Genomic DNA, 19,426 nt, shown 5'->3' with positions numbered 1-19,426 from the left:
ACCTCCCTCAGAAACTACCAACATTGGCATTGTCGCACCTGGTCTCCACGGGGCTTGGAAAGTCCATCCACGCCTCTCCTAGCCCATCATCGTGATGTGGCAAGATTGTCCCCTTCCCCACCTCCGGGAGCCTCTCCCCACCCAGAGCAGAAAAATGTCCCTTAGGAGTAAGAGTTTTTAGGAGAGCTTCAGAGTTTTCAATCCCAAGTACAAATCCATCCAGACCCTCTCTTGCTTGAGTTGTTTCCACATCCTCTCTCTGCCAGCTCGTGAGATGTCAGAGAAAATACCGCCTTCCCCCCTCCGCTTGCATCTATGGAATCTGGCCTTCCTAAGCAACAGTGCATTTGGGAACAAAGAATTCTTTGTACTTTGTATCATGCCAGTGGCTCCACATGATAAGTCTGTGCTTTCTCTCTCCCACAGGTGAAGGAGCTAAAGGTACAATTTATCCCATGATACGTTGTATATTTGTGTAATTTAGGGAACGGCCTTGGGCCAGCCAGAGTTTGTGTCTTGGGCCAACCAGAGTTTGTGTCTCGTATTCTGCTTTTCACCTGCTTCTCTGTTGTTCATTGAGAACATCTTCCAGGGACTTGGAGATGACATAATTTCAGACACGTCCAGTTCTAGCGGGATCTACTCACAGAAGTCACACCGGCTTCATTCCTTCCCCTTTCCCCTCTCCTCCTCCCCATCCCTCCCTCGCTCCCCCTCCCTCCCTCCCTCCCTTCCTTCCTTCCCTCCGCTCTGCCTTCTTTCCCCTCCTTTGCTTGCTCTCTTAATAATAAGCTGCTCAGAAGAGTCTGGGTGGGTCTGGACGGGGCAGTAGCCGGCCTTTGGAGGACCCTTTCAGTCCAGCTGAGTCCGGGCCTCGCCAGGAACGCCCACACAGGCTGCTGGCTGTCATGAGACAGGAAAGTCCTCCCTGGTCGAGTAAACACTCCCCAGACATTGACCGAGTGCCTGGTGACGGGCTGATGCTCCAACAACCACTTCATCCACTGGACAAATGCCCAGTTGAGACTCACCTCTGTTTTTCCTTTGGGGAATCTGCATAATGGAAAAAAAAAAAATCACAGGTTTGGAAATCGGAGGAGCTGGTTGCAGGTCCCAGCCCCGGCAGGTACTCGCTGGCCCCTGGAGGAAACACTGTCAATTCTCCAAGCGTCAGTTTCCAGCTAGAAAAATGGTCACAATTCCCTTCAAATAAGACACTATATGAAACAGCATTTTCGCCACTGTAAGTGCAGAAAATAAGGGCTGCCTCTCTCACTTTCAGAATCTGCTCAGATTCTCCTCCCCGTAGAGGACAGTGATGGTCTTATGAAATCAAACTGTCAGCCACGTGCTGGTTCCACCCGGTGCTGGCCGCACGGGACGGTGAAACTGACACCTCCGAGGCAGGGTAAGTCAGGGCGCTGGAAAGGGGGGCGCACAGGACTGGGGCAGGTGGTGGAGGCTTTAGGACATTCTCTTACTTTTTTTTTTTTTAAGTATTTGTTTATTTATTTATTTATGGCTGTGTTGGGTCTTCGTTTCTGTGCGAGGGCTTTCTCTAGTTGGGGCAAGCGGGGGCCACTCTTCATCGCGGTGCGCGGGCCTCTCACTATCGCGGCTTCTCTTGTTGCGGAGCACAGGCTCCAGACGCGCAGGCTCAGTAATTGTGGCTCACGGGCCCAGGGGCTCCGCGGCACGTGGGATCTTCCCAGACCAGGGCTCGAACCCGTGTCCCCTGCATTGGCAGGCAGATTCTCAACCACTGCGCCACCAGGGAAGCCCTCTCTTCCTTTTTTAATGAGAAAAGAAACCCGGATGTGTAAATGGATAAAACGTGTCAGTATCTTTGGTGAGAAAAGGGAATTAGATTATATAACATCTATGGAAGCGCCATGAAAAAGGTACAGATGTGCTATGAACATCGGACACCAATAAGAGGCTCCAAACAGCCCTGGGTACCGAGCATGGGCTCTGCAGCCAGGTGCCTGGTTTGAATCTGGCCTCTGCCGTTTCTTCACGGGGTGTCTTGAGAAAGTCACTCAGTGTCTTACTGTGTCTTGGTTTCCCTGTTGTAAAAAAGAGGCTGATGGGGTGCCTGTTTCCAAAGGCTGTTGTAAGGATAAAATGATCTGATTCACACAAAATGTTCAGAATGATGCCTCACGCACAGGAAGCACCAAGTAAAGGTGAGCTATTCTTGCTGTTATTACCTTGGTCAGTGACTTGTGGATGACTTACCTCTAGTGAGCTGAGGTAGCACTGTGCAGCCAGGTGTTGGGACGAGCTAGTCTGATGTGACTTCACTTTCTTTCCTCAGGGAGTTTGCCCAATTCTCATTTTCCCTAGCTAGAAGATGGGAGGAGGTAATAATAATCATAAATGTGATCTGGTGACGATTCTATTTATTATCATGGCAAGTAGCCCAGTGGATACTCTCCATGGTCCTCAGGATACATTGCTCAGCACAGATGCCTGGAGTGGGGTCCCATCTGGCTGAAGAGGGGCCTCTAGAAGCGGGGAGAGAGGTCTCGGCAGGCGTTTTCCTCGGCTGACTGTGGGGCGGCAGAGACCCTGGCCCAGGTTGGTGGGACAGCGTGTTGCGACCCACGAAGGGGCCAGCAGAGCATAGCAGTGACCGGCTCCCATGCCTCGAAGCCTCCAGAAGCATGTCAAACAGGTCACAGCCAAAGCCAGCGGGTCCTCAGGGCTTGGCTGCAGAGGGCCATGTGGAAGGAGGCACAGGGCTGGGAGAGCAGGTCCCGGATGCAGAGCTCATGCAAGGATGGAGGGCTGATGAGATTGGCCCAATCCAGCCAGAAGCAAGATCCATTCCCCACACCCCACCCTACCCGAGCCTTCTTCCTCTGAATCCTTAGGGCTCGGAGCAGGAACGAGCTTCTCAGACATCTCCAGGCTTAGTCCTGGCCTGAGGGGCAGCGGCCTCTGTCATGCAGGCTTCAGAGTCGGATCATGGGGGCACCCAGGAAGGGGGCTGTCTGGGGAGGCCGGGAAATCATGCTCATCGGTCCCCATCACCACCATGTCAGCGGAGGATTGTGGGAATCTCCTCTGTCTGTCTGTCTCACACGCACGCACACACACACACACACCAAATATACACACACGCCCCTGCTGTGCCTGGCAAGACTCTGACCACAGCTTGTGTAACGCTGCAGCCCGCACTAGGACTTACCTCGATTTGGGTTCCCCAAGAGAAGGCAGCTGGAAGGAATGCTGGGACCGCCTGACACCATATGACAATCTGGCTGGATGCTGGAACATCCGGGGGTCGTTAGAAATGACACACACCTGAGCCCCCTCCCGGTCCACCGTGTCCATGGCTCTGGGCCCGGGCAAGGATATTCCCAAGCTCTCGGGTGATTCTAAGGAACAGCCGAGGCTGAGATCTGAGATACGAAAAGAGGCTAAATTGTTTCCCTGGGCCTAGAAAGATGCTGGCTGTGGGTAGGACAGGGGGGAAGGCCAGCAGGCCACCTCCTGACTGCGGAGGCCAACAGAACGCAAAGCGTCTGTGGCAGAGAGGGACGTCCCCGCGTGCATGGGCACTCCGGATGGGGGACCCTCGACATAAGAGGGGGAGAAACTGCCAGAACTCCAGGAAACTCATTCAATGAAACCAAGTCCCGTTGCCTTGAAGCTTCCACACAGGAGGACTTGCTAGAGATGGAGGACGCTTTCCGAGCTTGAAGGGGGACAAGCTGCAAAGAGCCCGAGGAACACCTGCTTTCATTTGTCTACCTCTCCGAGGCTTTTCAATTGTTCTTCCAGTCTGTCCTGCCTGACAGGTTAGAATGTTCTCAACAGAGCTTTGCTTATTTGAGTTATCTCATGAAGGTCAACATTTAATCACGACTCGATTAAAGGCCCATGGAAGACAGAGCTGAAAGAACCCGTTTCTTGGAGCTGGGTTCCAGTACCTGCCCATGTGGTGGGGCACAGAGGGGTCTAGACAGACAGGGCAGGTAGCAGGGCCCCTCTGCCGTGGGGGGCTGGGACTGTGGACGTGATTTGGTTCCCTGCAGAGATGCTGTGAAGAGATGACCTGTGCAATGTCTGAGCCCCTTAAAATGATGTTGTTGATCAAGGATGAAACCTACCTGCACGCATGTGTTATACACACAGTGTATTTCATCTTTGCAGACTCCCCTGGGAGGGGAGGGGGATGGGACTGAGGCCTGGGGGACCTCTTTGTTCTCACACAGGCTGCCCCTTGCGGTGAGAATGGGCACACCCAAAGCTCCTCTCCTGGCTGGGTCCAGGCTCTCCACGCCCCCCAGGGCCTCTAGGGATCATTGTGTTTACTCTCAAATACGCAAAGCTGGGCGCTGTCTCTTTAAATAGTAGAGGCTGAGAGGCTCTCAGGCCACCCTGACATATCCCAGCATTGGACCAGCCCCTGAATAAACTGGATGGACGCCCGGTCTGGCTTCAGTTACAGGGAGCACCACCAGGGCACATCTCGAGGATCCTGGCTGGAAGCAGCGGGGCTAGATCTGCCAGCTGCCGGTCTCTCCACTGCCCTGTCCCCGGGGGGGGGGTGGGGCTTGCCTTGGCATCCGTCACGTTGGACTGCAAAGAGAGCCGTGTGGAGGAAGGGGTTACACTGTTTGGCCTGGTGAGTTGTCTTGGCAAACTATGCCTCTGGATGGTGTGTGCTTATGCTTTACAGAGAGCTGCCCAGCCCCACGCCCTGCCAACCACAAATGGAAAGGGTGGCAGGGGAGATGGCACGTGTGTGTTGGAATTCACCGGGGAGTCAGAGGATTTCCAAAATCCTTGGTTAAGAGCTGGATATATACTCTGGCTGGGGAGGCGAGAAGGACCCTCTGGGAGCATCTAGAAACCTCAGTGTACCCAGAGTGGAAGGGAGAAAGGGGACCAGATGCGCCTTCCCTGATGGGAAACAGCTCTGCACGCACAGCTGGCAGGTGGCCTTGGATTGGTAAGCAGGTGAGGGAGAAACCTAACCTCCCCTCCACCTGTAGCGGAGCCCTGGCCGGGCTCTGGGTGTGGCCGAGCTGGTGACACCAGCCACACTGTGTGGTATCCTGTCTTCCACCCCTCGGGGCTGAGGAGGCAGGACGCAGGCGAGGGGCAGTGAGGTGACCGCCACGGACGGGTGTGTTCAGGTGTCCCGCAGTGTGGTATGACCTGGTTATTGATTAAAACATTGGGTTCAAAAGAAAGGAAGAAATGAGCTCTACCTGACCACGTGTGCACTTTTCTAGATGCATATACTTCATTTAAAAGTTTAGTTGGAAAAAAAGAAAGGAAGGGAAAGAAACTCCTGAGTTAAACATGCTAATATTTATAAAGTGCGTAGAATAGTCCCGGGTACATGGTGATCATGTGAATATTGGTTAAATAAATAAAAATGTCTGAATGGCATATGAAGGGGGGCAATAATTCCCAGGGCAAACCCGGCCTAGACCATGACCCAGCAGGCGAGAGGTCACTCCCATTTGTAGGTAGAAGGTAGTCCTTCTACCTACATATGTGCTTTCAATCTATGGGATTGATAAGCAATTTTAGTTTAGGGGGTCAGGCTTTCCTTAAAAGGTTGTTGTGAGGATTAAATGTGAAATAATAATAATAATAATAATAATAGTGACAATTTACTGGGTACTGATCCTTTACTTTTTTCCAGACGCTATGCTAATTGCTTCACACACTTTTAATCAACACCATAACCCTTTAAAATGGCCATTCTCAGTCCTGTTTCCAGATGAGAAAACCGAAGCACCCCAAACTTCAGCTAAGTGCCCAAATCCACAACCCTGAGTAAGCAGGGTAATCGGGTTCATCTGAGCCCAGTGTCAACGTGCCTATCCATTGGACCACACCACCTCTCACAGAGGTGTCATGGGCACTGAGCGAAAAATTTACAAGGAGTCTTCTTTTTAATCTAAGGATTTTTGAAAGCCCATTGTTGGAAGATTTTTTCAAATTATTTTTACTTGAAGAATGTACAATTAGCTACGATAAGCAGCTGCTTTCATATAGTAAAATAAGTAGCGTGGGAGCATTTGACTCGTTCAGAGCGACGATGTTTTGTGACACAAACGCTGGCAGGTGGAGGTGTCTTGTGTATGACCTGCTGCACCCACCTTCCGGCTCCGGGTTCCTGCCTCAAAGCTGGACCCCCAGAGCGTCTTATTGGGGCGCGCCTATCGTGCGCCCGGAAGGGCTATCCTCTCTCCCCGTGACGCTGGGCGGACCCCGTTCAGGCGGCTATGAATCAGCTGATTTCCCTGGCTGCTCTTCCCCCACCTCAAATGGCCAACTCCCCACCCTGTGGCCAGGGACGCGAGCCGAGGCCGGGCGCCAAGCCAGGCAAACTCGCCTGGAGCGTTCCGGGTTGTGGTCTGGATTTCCCCAGCGACCCCAGGGCGCGCTGTCCTGCAGTGGGCAGGCCTCTCCCTCCTCCCTCAACCCTCACCCGAGCAGGCCCGCTAGATCGGTCCCGGCAATCCGAGGCACCCGGCGCACGGCCTGGGCGCAGACCTGATGGCGCGGGCGGGCTTGGCGCGGGTGCGCCCCGCTAGGACGGCAGGGCAGGCCAGGGACGCCAGGACCCGAGGGGAGGGAGGCCTGCCAGCGCTTAAGTGCCATCTCCCCCTACCCGTGGGAGGGGCGTCCAGGCTGGCTCTCCGCGCGGGCGCGGTCCGACTGCGTGCGCCCCAGAGCCCCGCGCTGGTCACCCACGGAGGCGACCTCTGGCGGGCTTTCCCACGTGGGCAGAGGGGCCAGTATATCGGTCAACTCTTGGTCTCCGTGAACTCCGCGGAGCCAGGGAAGCGGAGGTGAGAAAGCTCGCTGCCTCCCAGTTTCGAGGACAAGTCACCGCTGTTTTGCAGTCATCGACTTTCTCCTGGGGCGCAGTGAAGGCCGAGGAATTGACTCCTGCCCTGCCTCCCTCCTCACCGCCCTCTCCCCTCCCCGAGTCCCGCCCCCCTGCACACGCTGACCCAGGGACACACCCTACTGCAGCGACGCAGACAGGGCGTTGTTCCCGTTAAAGGGGAACGCCGGGAGCCTCCCTCCGACCCCTCGCTCGGCGCACGCAGCCCCGCAGAGCAGCTGTCTTTCCGGACGCCAGCCTCCGAGCGGACGCACGCAGTTTGTGCCCGAGGCCACTCTGAGGATCTCCGAGGATCGGGGACAGCTATCCCTTTGGGCTGTAAGTGCTTTTGGCAGGGAAAGTGGAGGAGATGGATGAGGAACGTGGGCATCTTCCGTAGACGGTGACAGAACGCGCGGAGCAGGGGGCCCCGGGCTGGCGCGGTCCCCGATCGCGGGTAGACCACCGCCTGTCTCGCGTCCTTCCTACGGGGCTTGTAGGGATCCATTGCGGGGTGCCTGGTGGTCTATAAGCCGCCGGGGACGCGGGTGCTGGTGTCCGGGTATGGGGCGGGGGCGGAGCACTTTTCGCCTCGCTGGACTCATTGGCAAAGCGGTCCCTGCGGTGGACATCTCCGGGGTACAGGACCCCCGTGCCCCCCCCCCAGCCCCCGCCCTCGGCATTAGGAGTCACTGGATTTAATTTAAACCTTCTGGGAGACATCAGAAAATCGTGCTTATTTCCTCCTGCACATTCCAGAGTTTCACTGAACGTGTTGCTTAAGGGGAGGAACGGAGAGGTTTGCGATTGGGTATTTTAAAGACCGAGTTATTGAAACGATGTCTCTGGCCCAAGATTCTGTCCTGAAGTAGCCCCCGAAACGCAGCTCATCTTCGCAGACGTGCAAATCCTCCCGCAGGTCGGCGGGTCTCAGTCCCTAAGGTCTGCAAAATGTGGGGCTAGGACCACACCGTGGCGGAGAGAAGAGGTCCTGCCGGCTCCGTCCGGCTGCGCTTCTCCTGGGACCCAACCCGTTCCCTCCGCCTCTCCTTCCCACCGGACACTGGCTCCCCTCCATCCAGGCTCCTGGGCCCCGGTCCCGGGAGCGCAACGGCCCGGCCCGCAGGGCTGCCTGGGGAAGCGCGCGCGGTGGGCAGGAGGCGCCGGCCCCAGCAGTTCTCTCCGGCCGTCCTTTCCTCTCCGCTCTACCCCGCTCTGCGCCTTCTCTCCGGGGCCGCTGGTGTCGATGCCAAGCTGTGCTGGGGCCGGGCCGGCTCCCCTGCGCGGGAGGAACTGGGTGGAAACTTGGGAGTCTAACGGAATGCGGAGCGCCCTGGAGTCTGGGAACCCGGCTTCCCGCCGCGCGCTCTCCCTCCCAGCTCGCCGCTGGCGTCCCCGGGCCTCTCGCAGAAATCTGGGCCCCTTCCGCTCACCCCCGGCTCCACCCCACGGCGGAACGCGAGCTCTCGCCCTCCGCCCCCCTCCTCCTCGTTGGGCTGCCCCCGGAACCCCCAGGTGGGTGGAGGCGCGCTGCGGCCTCTGCTTGGCGCTCTGGAAAAACCTCGCCTCCCGGGGTGACTTCGACGTGCGTCGTGCGTACCACTTGTTTTGTTCCAAAAGCAAAAGATGTTCGGTCGCAGGCGGGCTCGACGGACTGCGGGCCGGGGATGCCGCGGTCGGCTGCTGCCCTCTCTCGGCGGTCGCCGGGCGGGGTGGGCGGCCGGGCGCGGCGCCAGGCCCGGGCCTTCCGAGCGCAGGACCCTCCCTCCGCGTCCCTCCCTCCTTTCCTCCCTCCTTCCTTTCCTGCCTCGCTCGCTGGCTCGCGCAGGCCGGTTCGCTCGGCCTCACGTCCAGTTCGGCCCTCTCTCCGGCCAGGCAGAGACTCCGCCGAGCAGAACTCGCCGCCAGAATGCTGCTCCTGCTGCTGGGTATCATCGTCCTCCACGTCGCGGTGCTCGTGCTGCTCTTCGTCTCCACGATCGTCAGCGTGAGTCTCCGGCGGGCGGCGGGCGCGAGGGGCGCCCGGGGCTCACCCCGAGCCCGGCCTCCGGATGGCCGTTCCAACCGTGCCCGCTCCAGTTTGCAGACAAAGCGTCTCAGACACCCCAGGGCCTTTTGCAGTTTCTGGCAATCCGCGCCTTTCCAAAAGTAGTTTTGCGAAAACCAGAGCAGATTCAGGGGGAGGAAGGAAGCGAGCGCGGGGCTAGGTTAAGCCGCGCAGGCCTCTCTTTAAGCCAAAGAATTTAGGTACAGATCCAGGGGTTCCCCCTACCCCGCCCTTCATTTGATAAGCTTGTGTAGCATTTTCCTTAATGCAGGGTCGTTGAGGAAGGAAGTGGAGTATTTAGGGAGGTTTGCTTTTTCTCCAAATGGCATCCATCAGATGGGCGGTTTAGTTCATAGAACAGCCTTTAGGACTTGAAATTGGAAAGTTCAAATTGACTTTTCCCTAAGAGTTCACAGCCCCAGGTCTGCTTTGCGCTGTGGACATGGCACCTTCTTAGAAAAGCCTCCTCCAGTACAGACAGGTCACTGGGATAACTTGTGTTGCAAAACCATCAGACATCAAGCTCATTAGCTTTTAAACTTATTTTCTTGAAGCTGAGCCCAGACTCTGGCAGTTATGCGACCGTGGCCTTAACTTCTGTATATACAGCAAGTCCCAGGCGTGATGTTCTGGCCTGGTTCAAAGGTTGAGAAATAATTATGTTGGGGATTGGTGAGTTGGTTCATCATTTACCAGCATCCTCCCAACATCTTAAGTGTGCCTTATGGCGATCTTGTCCGGTTGATAGGAATTGTAAGTAAGGAAATGGGCTCAGAGTGGCTGCGGCTTTGGGAATGATACCCGGGAGATCGGGGGTGGGGGGAGACGGCTTGGATGAAGGTGTCCTGGGTTAAGTCCACGGCTCCTTCTACTACAGCACACACCTCGGCACAGAGCAACTTATGTGTGTGTGGTACTTTTCCACTTACAGAGTGCTTTTCACTAGCAAAGCCCCGGCCCTCCCCTCTGGATGTCTGGGCCAGACCACCACTTTTCTGCTTTCTCAAGCACGACCCCGGGCTCTGGCCAGGCAGCCCCGGGGCGGGGCAGGGGCAGGCCCCGTAGACGGCTTGATGAGGTTGCTCTTTGCCTGCCCTTGGCCTTCTCCCTCCCCCTTTCCGTCCCTCCTCACGGACTCCCCTGATTCACCATGTCTGGTTCTTTCCAGCAATGGATGGTGGGCAATGGACATGCGACCGACCTCTGGCAAAACTGTAGCACCTCTTCGTTGAGCAACGTCCAACACTGTTTCACATCCTCAGCAAACGGTGAGAATGGTTTTTTGCTCCACAAGTTCGTCCTGATCTGTCCGCGGCATGTTTCTCTGTCCAGACCTGGAAGCACTTGTTCTTGGAAGACACAAGCTAGAGAGTTGTTGCCAGGGTGGGGTGGGACGTGGCCAAGACGTCCCAAGGCAAAAGGGGAGGGGCGGTCGCTTCACTGGCTACACTGAGATCTGGGGGAGTCTTTGTGCATTCTCTCTACATACAGAGAAGCCCTGGGGCACCACATCCCCTGCTTCCCATCATCACTTGTGTAAGGCTTCTTGTGAGCCAAGAAATGCGGACACACATAAGCAGTGATGATGCAAAAGCGTAGGCAGACCCCACTGGGAGTTTCAATCCAATTAGCGTCTTTGGTTTGGTGGTAGAATATCCAGGAATGTCCTGTGTCTTCCTGGTGCAGTGATGGAGGGGCTGTGCTAAGGATAGATGGGCCAGCTTTTGGTCTCCAGTTATAGGATTTCCTCTCTGCCTCTTGGGCCTCAGGGGTGCCATTTAGTATCATAGCTGTTGAGTGATTCCTCGTTGCAAGATGGGGCATTGACGCTATTTGCACAACCCCAAGCTGAGCCCGGGAGTATTTCTGCTCTGTCCTTAGCATCTTTTCTGTGAGATATTGGAAACCAGGCTTTCTTGGGTTCAGGTTAATGGGTTAATTGGCCATGGAAGCACACACCAGATACTTCCAGCACCCGGAGGGAAGGAGGGCTCAGCGGGGACCTGGTGTCTTTGGATGTGGAGAGGCAGAGATAAATAGGATGCATTCTTGTTGGTGACTGGGAGGTGTCTGGTGGCAGCATGGACCCTGGCAGGGGCCACAGTGCCTGGCGTTGAGGACGCAGTGGGCCAGGCTCTGCACGGTCTCATGTTCCAAAGGACATGTCCTTAGCCTGGAGAGGGAAGTACCTATAGATGTGACAGAGCTTTCCTGACATCTTGGGTTTAAAGACCAGCAAAGTACACGTCTTGATGAGGCTGCAGCAGCCCCTAGATCAAGTATTTCTGTTGAAGATGTTACGCTCAGTGAGAGAAACCAGTTCAGATGCAGCTCAACAAAGCAGGGAGGGCAGTGGCCCTTCGTTCTGGATTTGCACAGTCCAGTTTCTTTGCTGGACTTTTCTCCTCAGGGCTCTGCACCCAGCAGTACTCAAGCTATCCCTGAAGCATCACCAACGAAATATCTCCAACCTCAGTATAAAGAGAGACTGCTCGAACTACTGTAGTTTATATGGGGAGGATAGGCAAGGTCTAGAAGACCCTGCTTTATGTTTCCACTTTCCTGGGGGGAAGAAAAGAAAGACCCCAGTCTTTGCTGAAGGGAGCAGTCCTTAAACGTTTCTCTGAGTCTGTGAAGGATATTGAATTCAAACCACCCTAGAGGTTGCGTTGTGAGTTGGCAATCAAATAACTGAAACAGTCAGGAGTGTCTGCGCATGTGGCCACAGCACTGCTTGGCCCCAAAGCCACAGCATCCGGTCTCCGGGGCAGGGTTTGGCTGAAGTTCCCTGAAGTTCAGGACGGGAGGCTCCCTGCTCGCTACTGACACCTGGTGGCCACGAGTGGTGACTCCGCCCACAAGGGCCGGCTTTCCCTGAGACCCCCCCCCCCCACGAGGTGTCCACCTGGACATTGCCCAACTGGCATTTGGCCACGTGGGGTTGGCAGGGGATTCTCGACTCTTAGTCCCGGAAGGGGCAGTTTTGGCAGGCATACTCCAACCCGGCTGGGTTTCAAGAGGGATGAGTCGGCAGAGGCGCAGTGATCTAAATTGTCCTCCCTGCAGAACAGTGATGTTTGCCTGCTGCTGACCTGCCTTCTGCATCTTCTGCCGTCAGGAGGGGCTGCTCCGCCCTCGCGGCAGCTCTCAAAGAGGCACCGGCGTTATTCCTATCGCTCAGCTGGCTCTCTGTGTCCAAGCTCATCTTCCCGGGCTCGGTGACAGTGACTTTGGGGTGTGCATCGCGGGTCTTTATACAAATCCGCGCGGTTGCTTCCCTGGGCGGGGGGTCCCAGATCGTGCTTCCCCTCCACATCTGCCTTCTCGGCTCTCCCAGGAAGGGCGTTCCGAGGAACTCTGGACAAGCTGGGTTTGTCTGCACTTGGGCTGATTCTAAGTCAGAACTTTCCATTTAAGCTTCCCCAGTGGTCGGTATCTCTGTTCTCATCTTCTGATGGGTCAGCTTGTGTTACAACCTCAGCTCTGATGGGGGTGAAGCCTCTGGGCCTCCTTTGCCTTTTCGATTGGGTTTAACCATTTCTGTGCCAAACAAGAGGTGAAAAAAATACAGAATTAAAAAAATTAGACTGCCTTTACAGATGAACTCTGCTAGTTGGAAACCAGTCACCTTGGTCCGTATTTGCTCTTAGAATGTTTCAAACATACTTTTTATTTGAGTAATTGAAAGTAATTTGTTACTGATGCCAATTTGTGAAGAATACGTTGCAAGCATGCTATGTGAAAACGCGTTGGTTTACATGACTTGCTGTGTTTGCTGAGGGGGCTCGTTTTCGCACGTGCGGGGCTGGGGCAGTGCACCTCTGCAGGGCGTCGTTCGCTTTTTTTTCTTAAATGAATGGTGCTTGTTGCCACATTAACTGCACGGCAGTCAAACGTCTGTGTTATACAGTTGGAAGGAAACAGATTAGATTTTTTCCCTCAAACTCTTTCTTGATATTAGAGTAGTTTTAGATTCCTTACTAAATGCCCTCAACTCTGTCTGCTTTTCCATTTTCTAAATGTATTCACACACCCTCTGGCCCCATCCTGATCCTGGCTGCAGGTAGAGGTGAAGGAGGCTTAGTGGGGGAATATTTATCCTGACCTTGTTTTGAATGCCTTTCGGCCTGAGGAATATAAGGGCTTGGAGAATATGGACGTTGGCCTTGACAGTCCTGAGCTCTGTGCAGGGGGATGAATCACCCAAGGAGTGGGGGCAGGCGGGCAGCGCCAGAGTTCAGGGGAGGAAGTGGAAGGCAGGTCTCATGTGGGAGGGGGGATTTGATCCATCCTCCAAAGGATGGGCAGGATTTAAATAAATACAGGCAAGGAGGAGGCGATTCCCTATTGAGGCAATGATGACCTAAAGCAAGGGGAAGGCAATGGAAGGACATATTAGACCAGTTGGCTAGTGTTCCGATTGGGATTAAGATTGACTGCATAAAACAGTACATCTTTAAATGGTAGTGGCCTAAATAAGATAGTTTATTTCTCTCTCTTTCAAAAGAAGTGTGGAAGTAGGCAGCCTGAGATAGGTATGGTTGTTCCATGAAATTGTCAGAGCCCCAGGCACTTCCTAGCTTATTTCTTTGCCATCTCTCAGATTTGGTCCTCATCCTCATGGACCAAAAAGGCTGCTAGAGCACCAGCCATTTCTCTACCCTTCAAGCAAGCATAGAGAAAGGAGGAGGAGAAGAATGTCTCCCCCTCCCTTTTAATGAAATGTCTCCAGATAGACCACACACTTCTGCTTGTATCTTTTCCTGGAAGTTCATCACAGAACCACACCTAGTGACAAGGAAGGCTGAGAATGGAGTCATTTGGCTTCATGGGAAGCATGGCTTCTCGATTCATAAATATTTAATAGCAAGCACATCCCAGTAAGCCTGGCTTGAAACTCTTCTCTTCAGGGCTTTTGACTACCCGCCTCCATACCAATCATACTGTTTTACAAGAGCTCTGCTGTGTCCTGTGCAGTTTCAGAGCAGAGCCCAATTACTTTAGGATTCTCCAAATAGCCCATCTCTGCTGTGTCCTGGGCCCCATCAGCCAGACAGTGACCCATATTGGAAACTGGATATTCCTTCGACTTCCCTCTCTTTCCTTCCACCTCCCAAGTCATTAACAAGTCTTACTGTTTCATGATGTCTCTTGAATCCTTGTTTCCTTTCTGTCCAGACCTCTCTTCTGACCTCCAGACGAGCATACACAGCTACCTACCTGACAGTTCTGCTGGGATGTCCAGAGCCATCTCCAAACCAGCCAGCCTTTGCCCCCCTCCACCCATTCTCCCTCTTTGATGGTTTCTAGACTTTTAGTGGATGCCGCTTCACCAAACAGTGAGCTTCATGCTCAGAGTCTGCCAGGATGTGTTTCCTTCTCTCCCTTCCCAGAATCATCCTAGGTCCCACTGGTCACTCTTCATCCCCACGCCCGTCACCATGCCTGCAGTTACTGTCGGGGCCATTGCTGCAGCCTCCTAACTCCTGACCTTCCTTCCTTCCTTGTAACTCGTTTTGCGTATTGACTCAAGGATGAAGTTTAAAAATACAAAATACCTCATCATATTACTCTCAATTTAAAACCTCTCAGAGGTCCTTTACTGCTCTCCATCCTCAGATGAGCATCTTTGCCAAGGTCCATACCTGAACGACCTGCTCCTGTTTCCCATTAAGCCTCACCTCCCATCTCTCCTCCCCTTCATCTTGGAATTTCAGCCTTCTCTCACTTCCTTGATCCTGAACTTCCCACCTCAGAACTCCCCCTGCCCTCCTTTCCCCCCTCCCTCTGTTCTTTCATGCAGGACTATTCACTGAACACCTGCCCCGTAGAAGATTCCACCGCAGACACCAAAGCTGCAAGAGTGGACAAGAGGTTCCGTTTTACTGGGCGGAACAGTCCATAAACGTGGATAATCAGGGGCAGTGATAGGAAGGATGAAGAGAATAAAGCAGGGTGATGTGTCAGGAGGGACGGGGGTGAGGAAGGGTGTCCTCTTGGAGAAATGGCCGCTTGAGGATGACCAGGAAGGAGTCAGCCACAGGGACATCTGGGGCAGGTTCTAGCCAGCGGGACCTGCCGAGGACAAGATCTCTGGGGCGGGAAGGATCCTGGCAGAGTTGAGGAACAGAGAGCACAGGAGATGAAGCAGCAGGCCAGCCTGCAGGGCCTTCTAGACCCCAGACAGGAGTTTGGTGCACATGGATGGGCTTCTAATTTCTATGATTTCATTTAGACCTGCTCTGTCTTATATGCGTTTCTCAGCTGTTTTATTCCAAGATGGAGTAACAGTCCTGTGCGTTTATAAGGCAGAATACATCAGAAATCTTCCAAAGTAGAAATGCACATATCTATTTCCAGCAGCAGCAGCGACCTCGTGGCCGTTAAGTTGTGGGCAGCGTTAGATCAATGCTTCGGATTGAAAATTAGAAAAAAATAAGTCTTGCCAGTCTCAGGAGCCCCTGACTTGAGCCCTCAGTGGTCTCCAGTGTCTGTGTCTTCTGTGATCTCAGATTTATCTCGTTTATCCACTTGGTGGCATTGTCATTTCTGCAAGGACATCATACCATTTCCTCATCTGTGGCTCAGCTTTTGGTCAGAATTTAGAAAACACAGGAGGCCCTCTGCACTTATGGGTTCATGTTGTGCAATTTAAAATCTCTGTGGCTCCCTGGGCCAGCCCGCAAGCTCTGACCCAGTAATGGCTCTTGATTTTACAGGCCCTCGTGGGATGAGGAGGTCCTGGCAGGCGAGGGAGGTGCAGGGAGTGGGACGTGGTGTCACAATGATGCAGTTTCAACCCTTGGCGTCTCTCATCAGATGCCAGCACCCATGAGTTAATTCAGAAGGCTTGCTCAGACCTGTGTCTGTACCATATGGCCCTTGAAGCTCAGGCTTTGCTTTTTAAAAAATTTAAATTGCATTCCCAGGATTTTACCAGAGTCGAGAAAGCATCCCTTGTAGTTCAGGAGCAGGGATTGGCCGTGGGGTGGCCTGAGGGTGTGGATGTCGGTCTTTGGTGCCTGAGGAGAGGAAGTCTGGCACGAAGACTTCTGAGTATGTGCTCGTCAGCACACACGTAGGCTCTGACGTTGGCGGGGACCTGGGAGGTCATCAGATTCATCCCCCTTCCCATCCCACTAGCTTCGGACTCTCTGCAACGTGCCCACCACATGCACATGCTACCGGTGATGGGGAGCTCACTACCTTTCAAGAGAACCTCTTTCATTTTCAAAGAGCTGCCAGCGTGGTCCATTCATCCATTCTTCTTCAAATATATGGAGCGCATCCTAGGTGCTGGGCAGACAGAGCTCAACAAGAAAGACCAGTCCCTGCCCTGATGGATGGAGCTCACAGTTACGCAGGGAAGACGGAGGATAGACAATGAATGAGTCATTGTGGGCAGTGGGCAGCGCTCTGCAGGAGACAGAGAGAGCGATGGAATAGCAAGTCACCACTGGGGAGGAAGCAGCTGGTCACGGCAGGCCTCTTCCTGCCAGAGTCACGTGGACGGAGGCTTAAAAGATGGGAGAGACCAGCTGTATGAAGAACAGCAGGAGGAGAATTCCAGGAGGTGATGGAAAGGGCCAGGGTCCTGAGGCGGGAAGAGTTTGGTGTGTCCACCAGTGCCAGGCTGGCGTCGCTGAGTGTGCTACAGGCAGGAGAGGACGGGCCGACGGCTCGGGCCATGATGCTGAAGGGTTTGGAGCAGAAGAGTGGCGTGACTTGATTTGTGTTTTGAAAGCTCATTCTGGCTGTTACACTGAGAACGTAGAATGTCAGCAAAGCACTTGGATTTGGGAATCTGTGGCTCAGGGCAGAGGTCTGGGCTGGAAATTCAGATTTGGAGTCCTCCGTGTCTGCGGAGGGTATTTAATGTCGTGGTGCTGGGGAGTTGATGAGAGGAGAGGCAGAAGGAGCAGAGGGGTCCAGAGTGAGTCTCGTGACACTCCGGCAGCTGATGGGTACAGGAAGGAGTTGGCAGAGAGGTTGGGGAGGAGGGCCCGGTGATGCGGGGGAAATGCCGTGGGATGCTGTCATTAACAAATTACATAGCTGAGGCCACGACTGTCCCCTGAATTTCCAGTCGTTTCTGGTTGTCTTCATTCATGCCTGGTGGGCTGGACCTGGATTTTACAGGTTGCAGGCTTGTCCTCAAGGACTTTAAACCCCCATCGTGTCCCCAGACTGACTCTTGAAATATTTGGAGGCTGCGGTTTTATCTCCCCGGGGTCGTCCTTTCTCTGGGTGATGCCTTCTTCTTGCAGTGGCTTTTCTGGTGCGGGTGACGGTCCTCTGCTGTCCCAGCTGGCTAACGTGTTGCCTCTGGATGACAAGCATTGGCCTCTTGCCGCTTCTCTGCAGATGGCTCGTGGTTTGGCTTGGCAGGTGGGTGAGCAGAGAAGGGGAAACTCTCTCCCTTTGCCGTCCCATTCTTCCTCCTTCCTCCCTATGTTCTGTGGATGCCAAACCTAAAGGAGGGCAGCAGGATCATTGAATTTGTTAGATTTCAAACATGCTTTTCAACTTCTCAGCACCCCAGTGGACGGGTACCAGGAGTCCCTGCTTTTCTGCACTGGGTCTGCCTCTTCCAAGCTGGTTACCTGGGGCAGATGCCCTGGTGGCCTAATAGGGTGAGCATGGAGGTGGGACCTTGAGTAGGCACCCATCGCATCCCAAGGGTCCTGGAGCCTCTTCCTCTTCAGGATATAATTGTGACAGCAGGTGCAGGGAGGGGAACCTTTGAGGTGGGCCTTGGAAATTGGGTAGAACTTCAGTAGGCACAGGGAGGAGAGAAGAGTGGGTGCTTTACTATGACTGGTGGGCTGGGGGCTCTTAATTTCCATGATGCTTGGCTTCCTTTTTATATTTGAGGATTAAAAAGGAGAGGGGACCTCTGATTATTTGTATATGGAGGATACCTTTTAAAGCCAAAGGTCTTGAGCCCCCTCCCCACAGGCATACCCTCCTTCCCTGTACATTTCCATCAGCACAGCTTGTGATTGGGCAGTTAAAATGCCTTTCTCCTTTCCACTGTCATTGTCTGTGGCCAAACCCTGCATGTCCAGGTGGCCTGTTCTTAACAACACCAACAAAAACGGTTCTCCAATAATTCAATTTGGAAAACACCATTTAAAAGTTACCCAGGCTGTTTTTTTAATGGTAAGACTTCTCAGAGTCTTGAGAACATCATTGTACATTTCAGTGTCTGAGGAGGGAGGTTAATATACTTGACCATGGAACCACTCCCTCTGTTTTTCTGTTTAATTAGCAGCAAGTCTTTGGGAAACACAGCCTAACCTGACCCTCCTGTTACTGGAGTTTTCCAACCAGGGAATAGAGGAAGCCTGAAACAGCTGAATATTTTCAGTAACCTCAGAACCTCAATGGCTGTATTATATTCCCTGTTCAAGTCTAAAGACTAGTGAGAATAAGACTTGTGGTATCAAACCACACATATAAATTAGACTCTGGAAAACTAGTTCCTGTGCCCATCAGGAAGCCTCTTGGTTAGGAGGGCAGTTAATTGAGTGATGGTGTCAGGTGCAGCCAGAGCGCCTTGAACTTTTATTCACTAGTCATCAGCCAGAGGTTCTGCTGGAGTTGAAATGCCCTCGTGATTGTGAGTTGAAAGAGCCTCCCCCGTGGTCTTCCTCATCCGCGTGAGCTCCTGGCCAGAGGGAGCTGAAAGCCCCTGTGTAGCTTGCCCCTCTGGCAAGCATCCTGCGTGGGTCACGGGCAAAGTTAGCCCGAGCCCTGGGCCCGATTTCAAAGCTCCCACTGGACTGAATGGGAAGAAGCTGGAGCCCTGGTCGAGGACCACGCGGGGCCCTGTATAGGCTCCCACCTGGGCGAAGCTTAACAGCCAAGGCCACCTGGATAGGAGGCAGGCCGCTCGGCAAGTCAGCCGTCTCTGGGATGACATTCATCCCGAGGAGGAAGGAAAGTGGCGGTTTGTGGGATGGCAGTGGGTAGCGAGGTTTGAGGGTGGGGACCGAGGCCTGGGGGGTCACGTGCTTTGGAAAGCAGCACAGCATTATGCAAATGGGTGGCACTTACTCCTGCAGTGGTGACTCACCCCCATGGCCTCTTTCCTCTTGGCTTGGCTTCCCCCAGTTTATGCTCTGACTCAACTGCCACTGTCCTTCCGTTCACTTTCCGGAAAACCTGTTCTCTCGATGGAGTCAGAGAGCTTTTATGAACTGCCTGAGTGGAGTGCAAGGTGGGGAGGGGCCGCCAGGGGCGTGGCTCTAGGCTGGGAGTGAAAGATGCACAAGAACGCAGAGGGGCTGGTGCACTCGAGAGGCTTGCGTCCCGTCTGAGCTCTTACCTCACCAGATCGTTGGCCCTGGGCTAAGAATACAGCTGAGGGGGCAGATGGATTTCCTTCATTGCTTAGCTGCCGCTGGGGCAGGGATCTGACCTTGGGTCATTGGGCATCTCCAGCTTTCCCTTCTGCGGGGGGAGCGGGTGTGCTGACAGCCACGGCCTGGCCCACGTCAGAGAGCTGTCAGCAG

At 54.0% G+C, this 19,426-nt stretch overlaps 1 protein-coding gene across 3 annotated transcripts in view; it reads left to right on the top strand.

Moving 5' to 3' along the window:
* PMP22 (peripheral myelin protein 22) overlaps positions 1 to 19,426 on the top strand; it is a 55,175-nt gene that overhangs the window by 22,735 nt on the left and 13,014 nt on the right. The window contains exons 3-5 of one of the 3 annotated variants that reach the window (XM_082373374.1): positions 1,283 to 1,408; positions 8,738 to 8,849; positions 10,078 to 10,177. In XM_082373374.1, coding sequence (XP_082229500.1) covers positions 8,772 to 8,849; positions 10,078 to 10,177 — 178 coding nt within the window. In that variant the 5' untranslated portion in view covers positions 1,283 to 1,408; positions 8,738 to 8,771. Of the gene's footprint in view, positions 1 to 1,282; positions 1,409 to 4,456; positions 4,637 to 7,022; positions 7,202 to 8,737; positions 8,850 to 10,077; positions 10,178 to 19,426 lie in introns of those variants that run through there. The other 2 variants (XM_082373372.1, XM_082373373.1) reach the window with 2 other exon arrangements.

The sequence above is a fragment of the Balaenoptera borealis genome (genome assembly GCF_965194805.1).
Source record: "Balaenoptera borealis genome assembly, chromosome: 20".
Classification (NCBI taxonomy): Eukaryota; Metazoa; Chordata; class Mammalia; order Artiodactyla; family Balaenopteridae; genus Balaenoptera; species Balaenoptera borealis.
The sequence above is the reverse complement of the archived record's forward strand: the minus strand, read 5'-3'. Positions and strand labels throughout refer to the sequence as shown.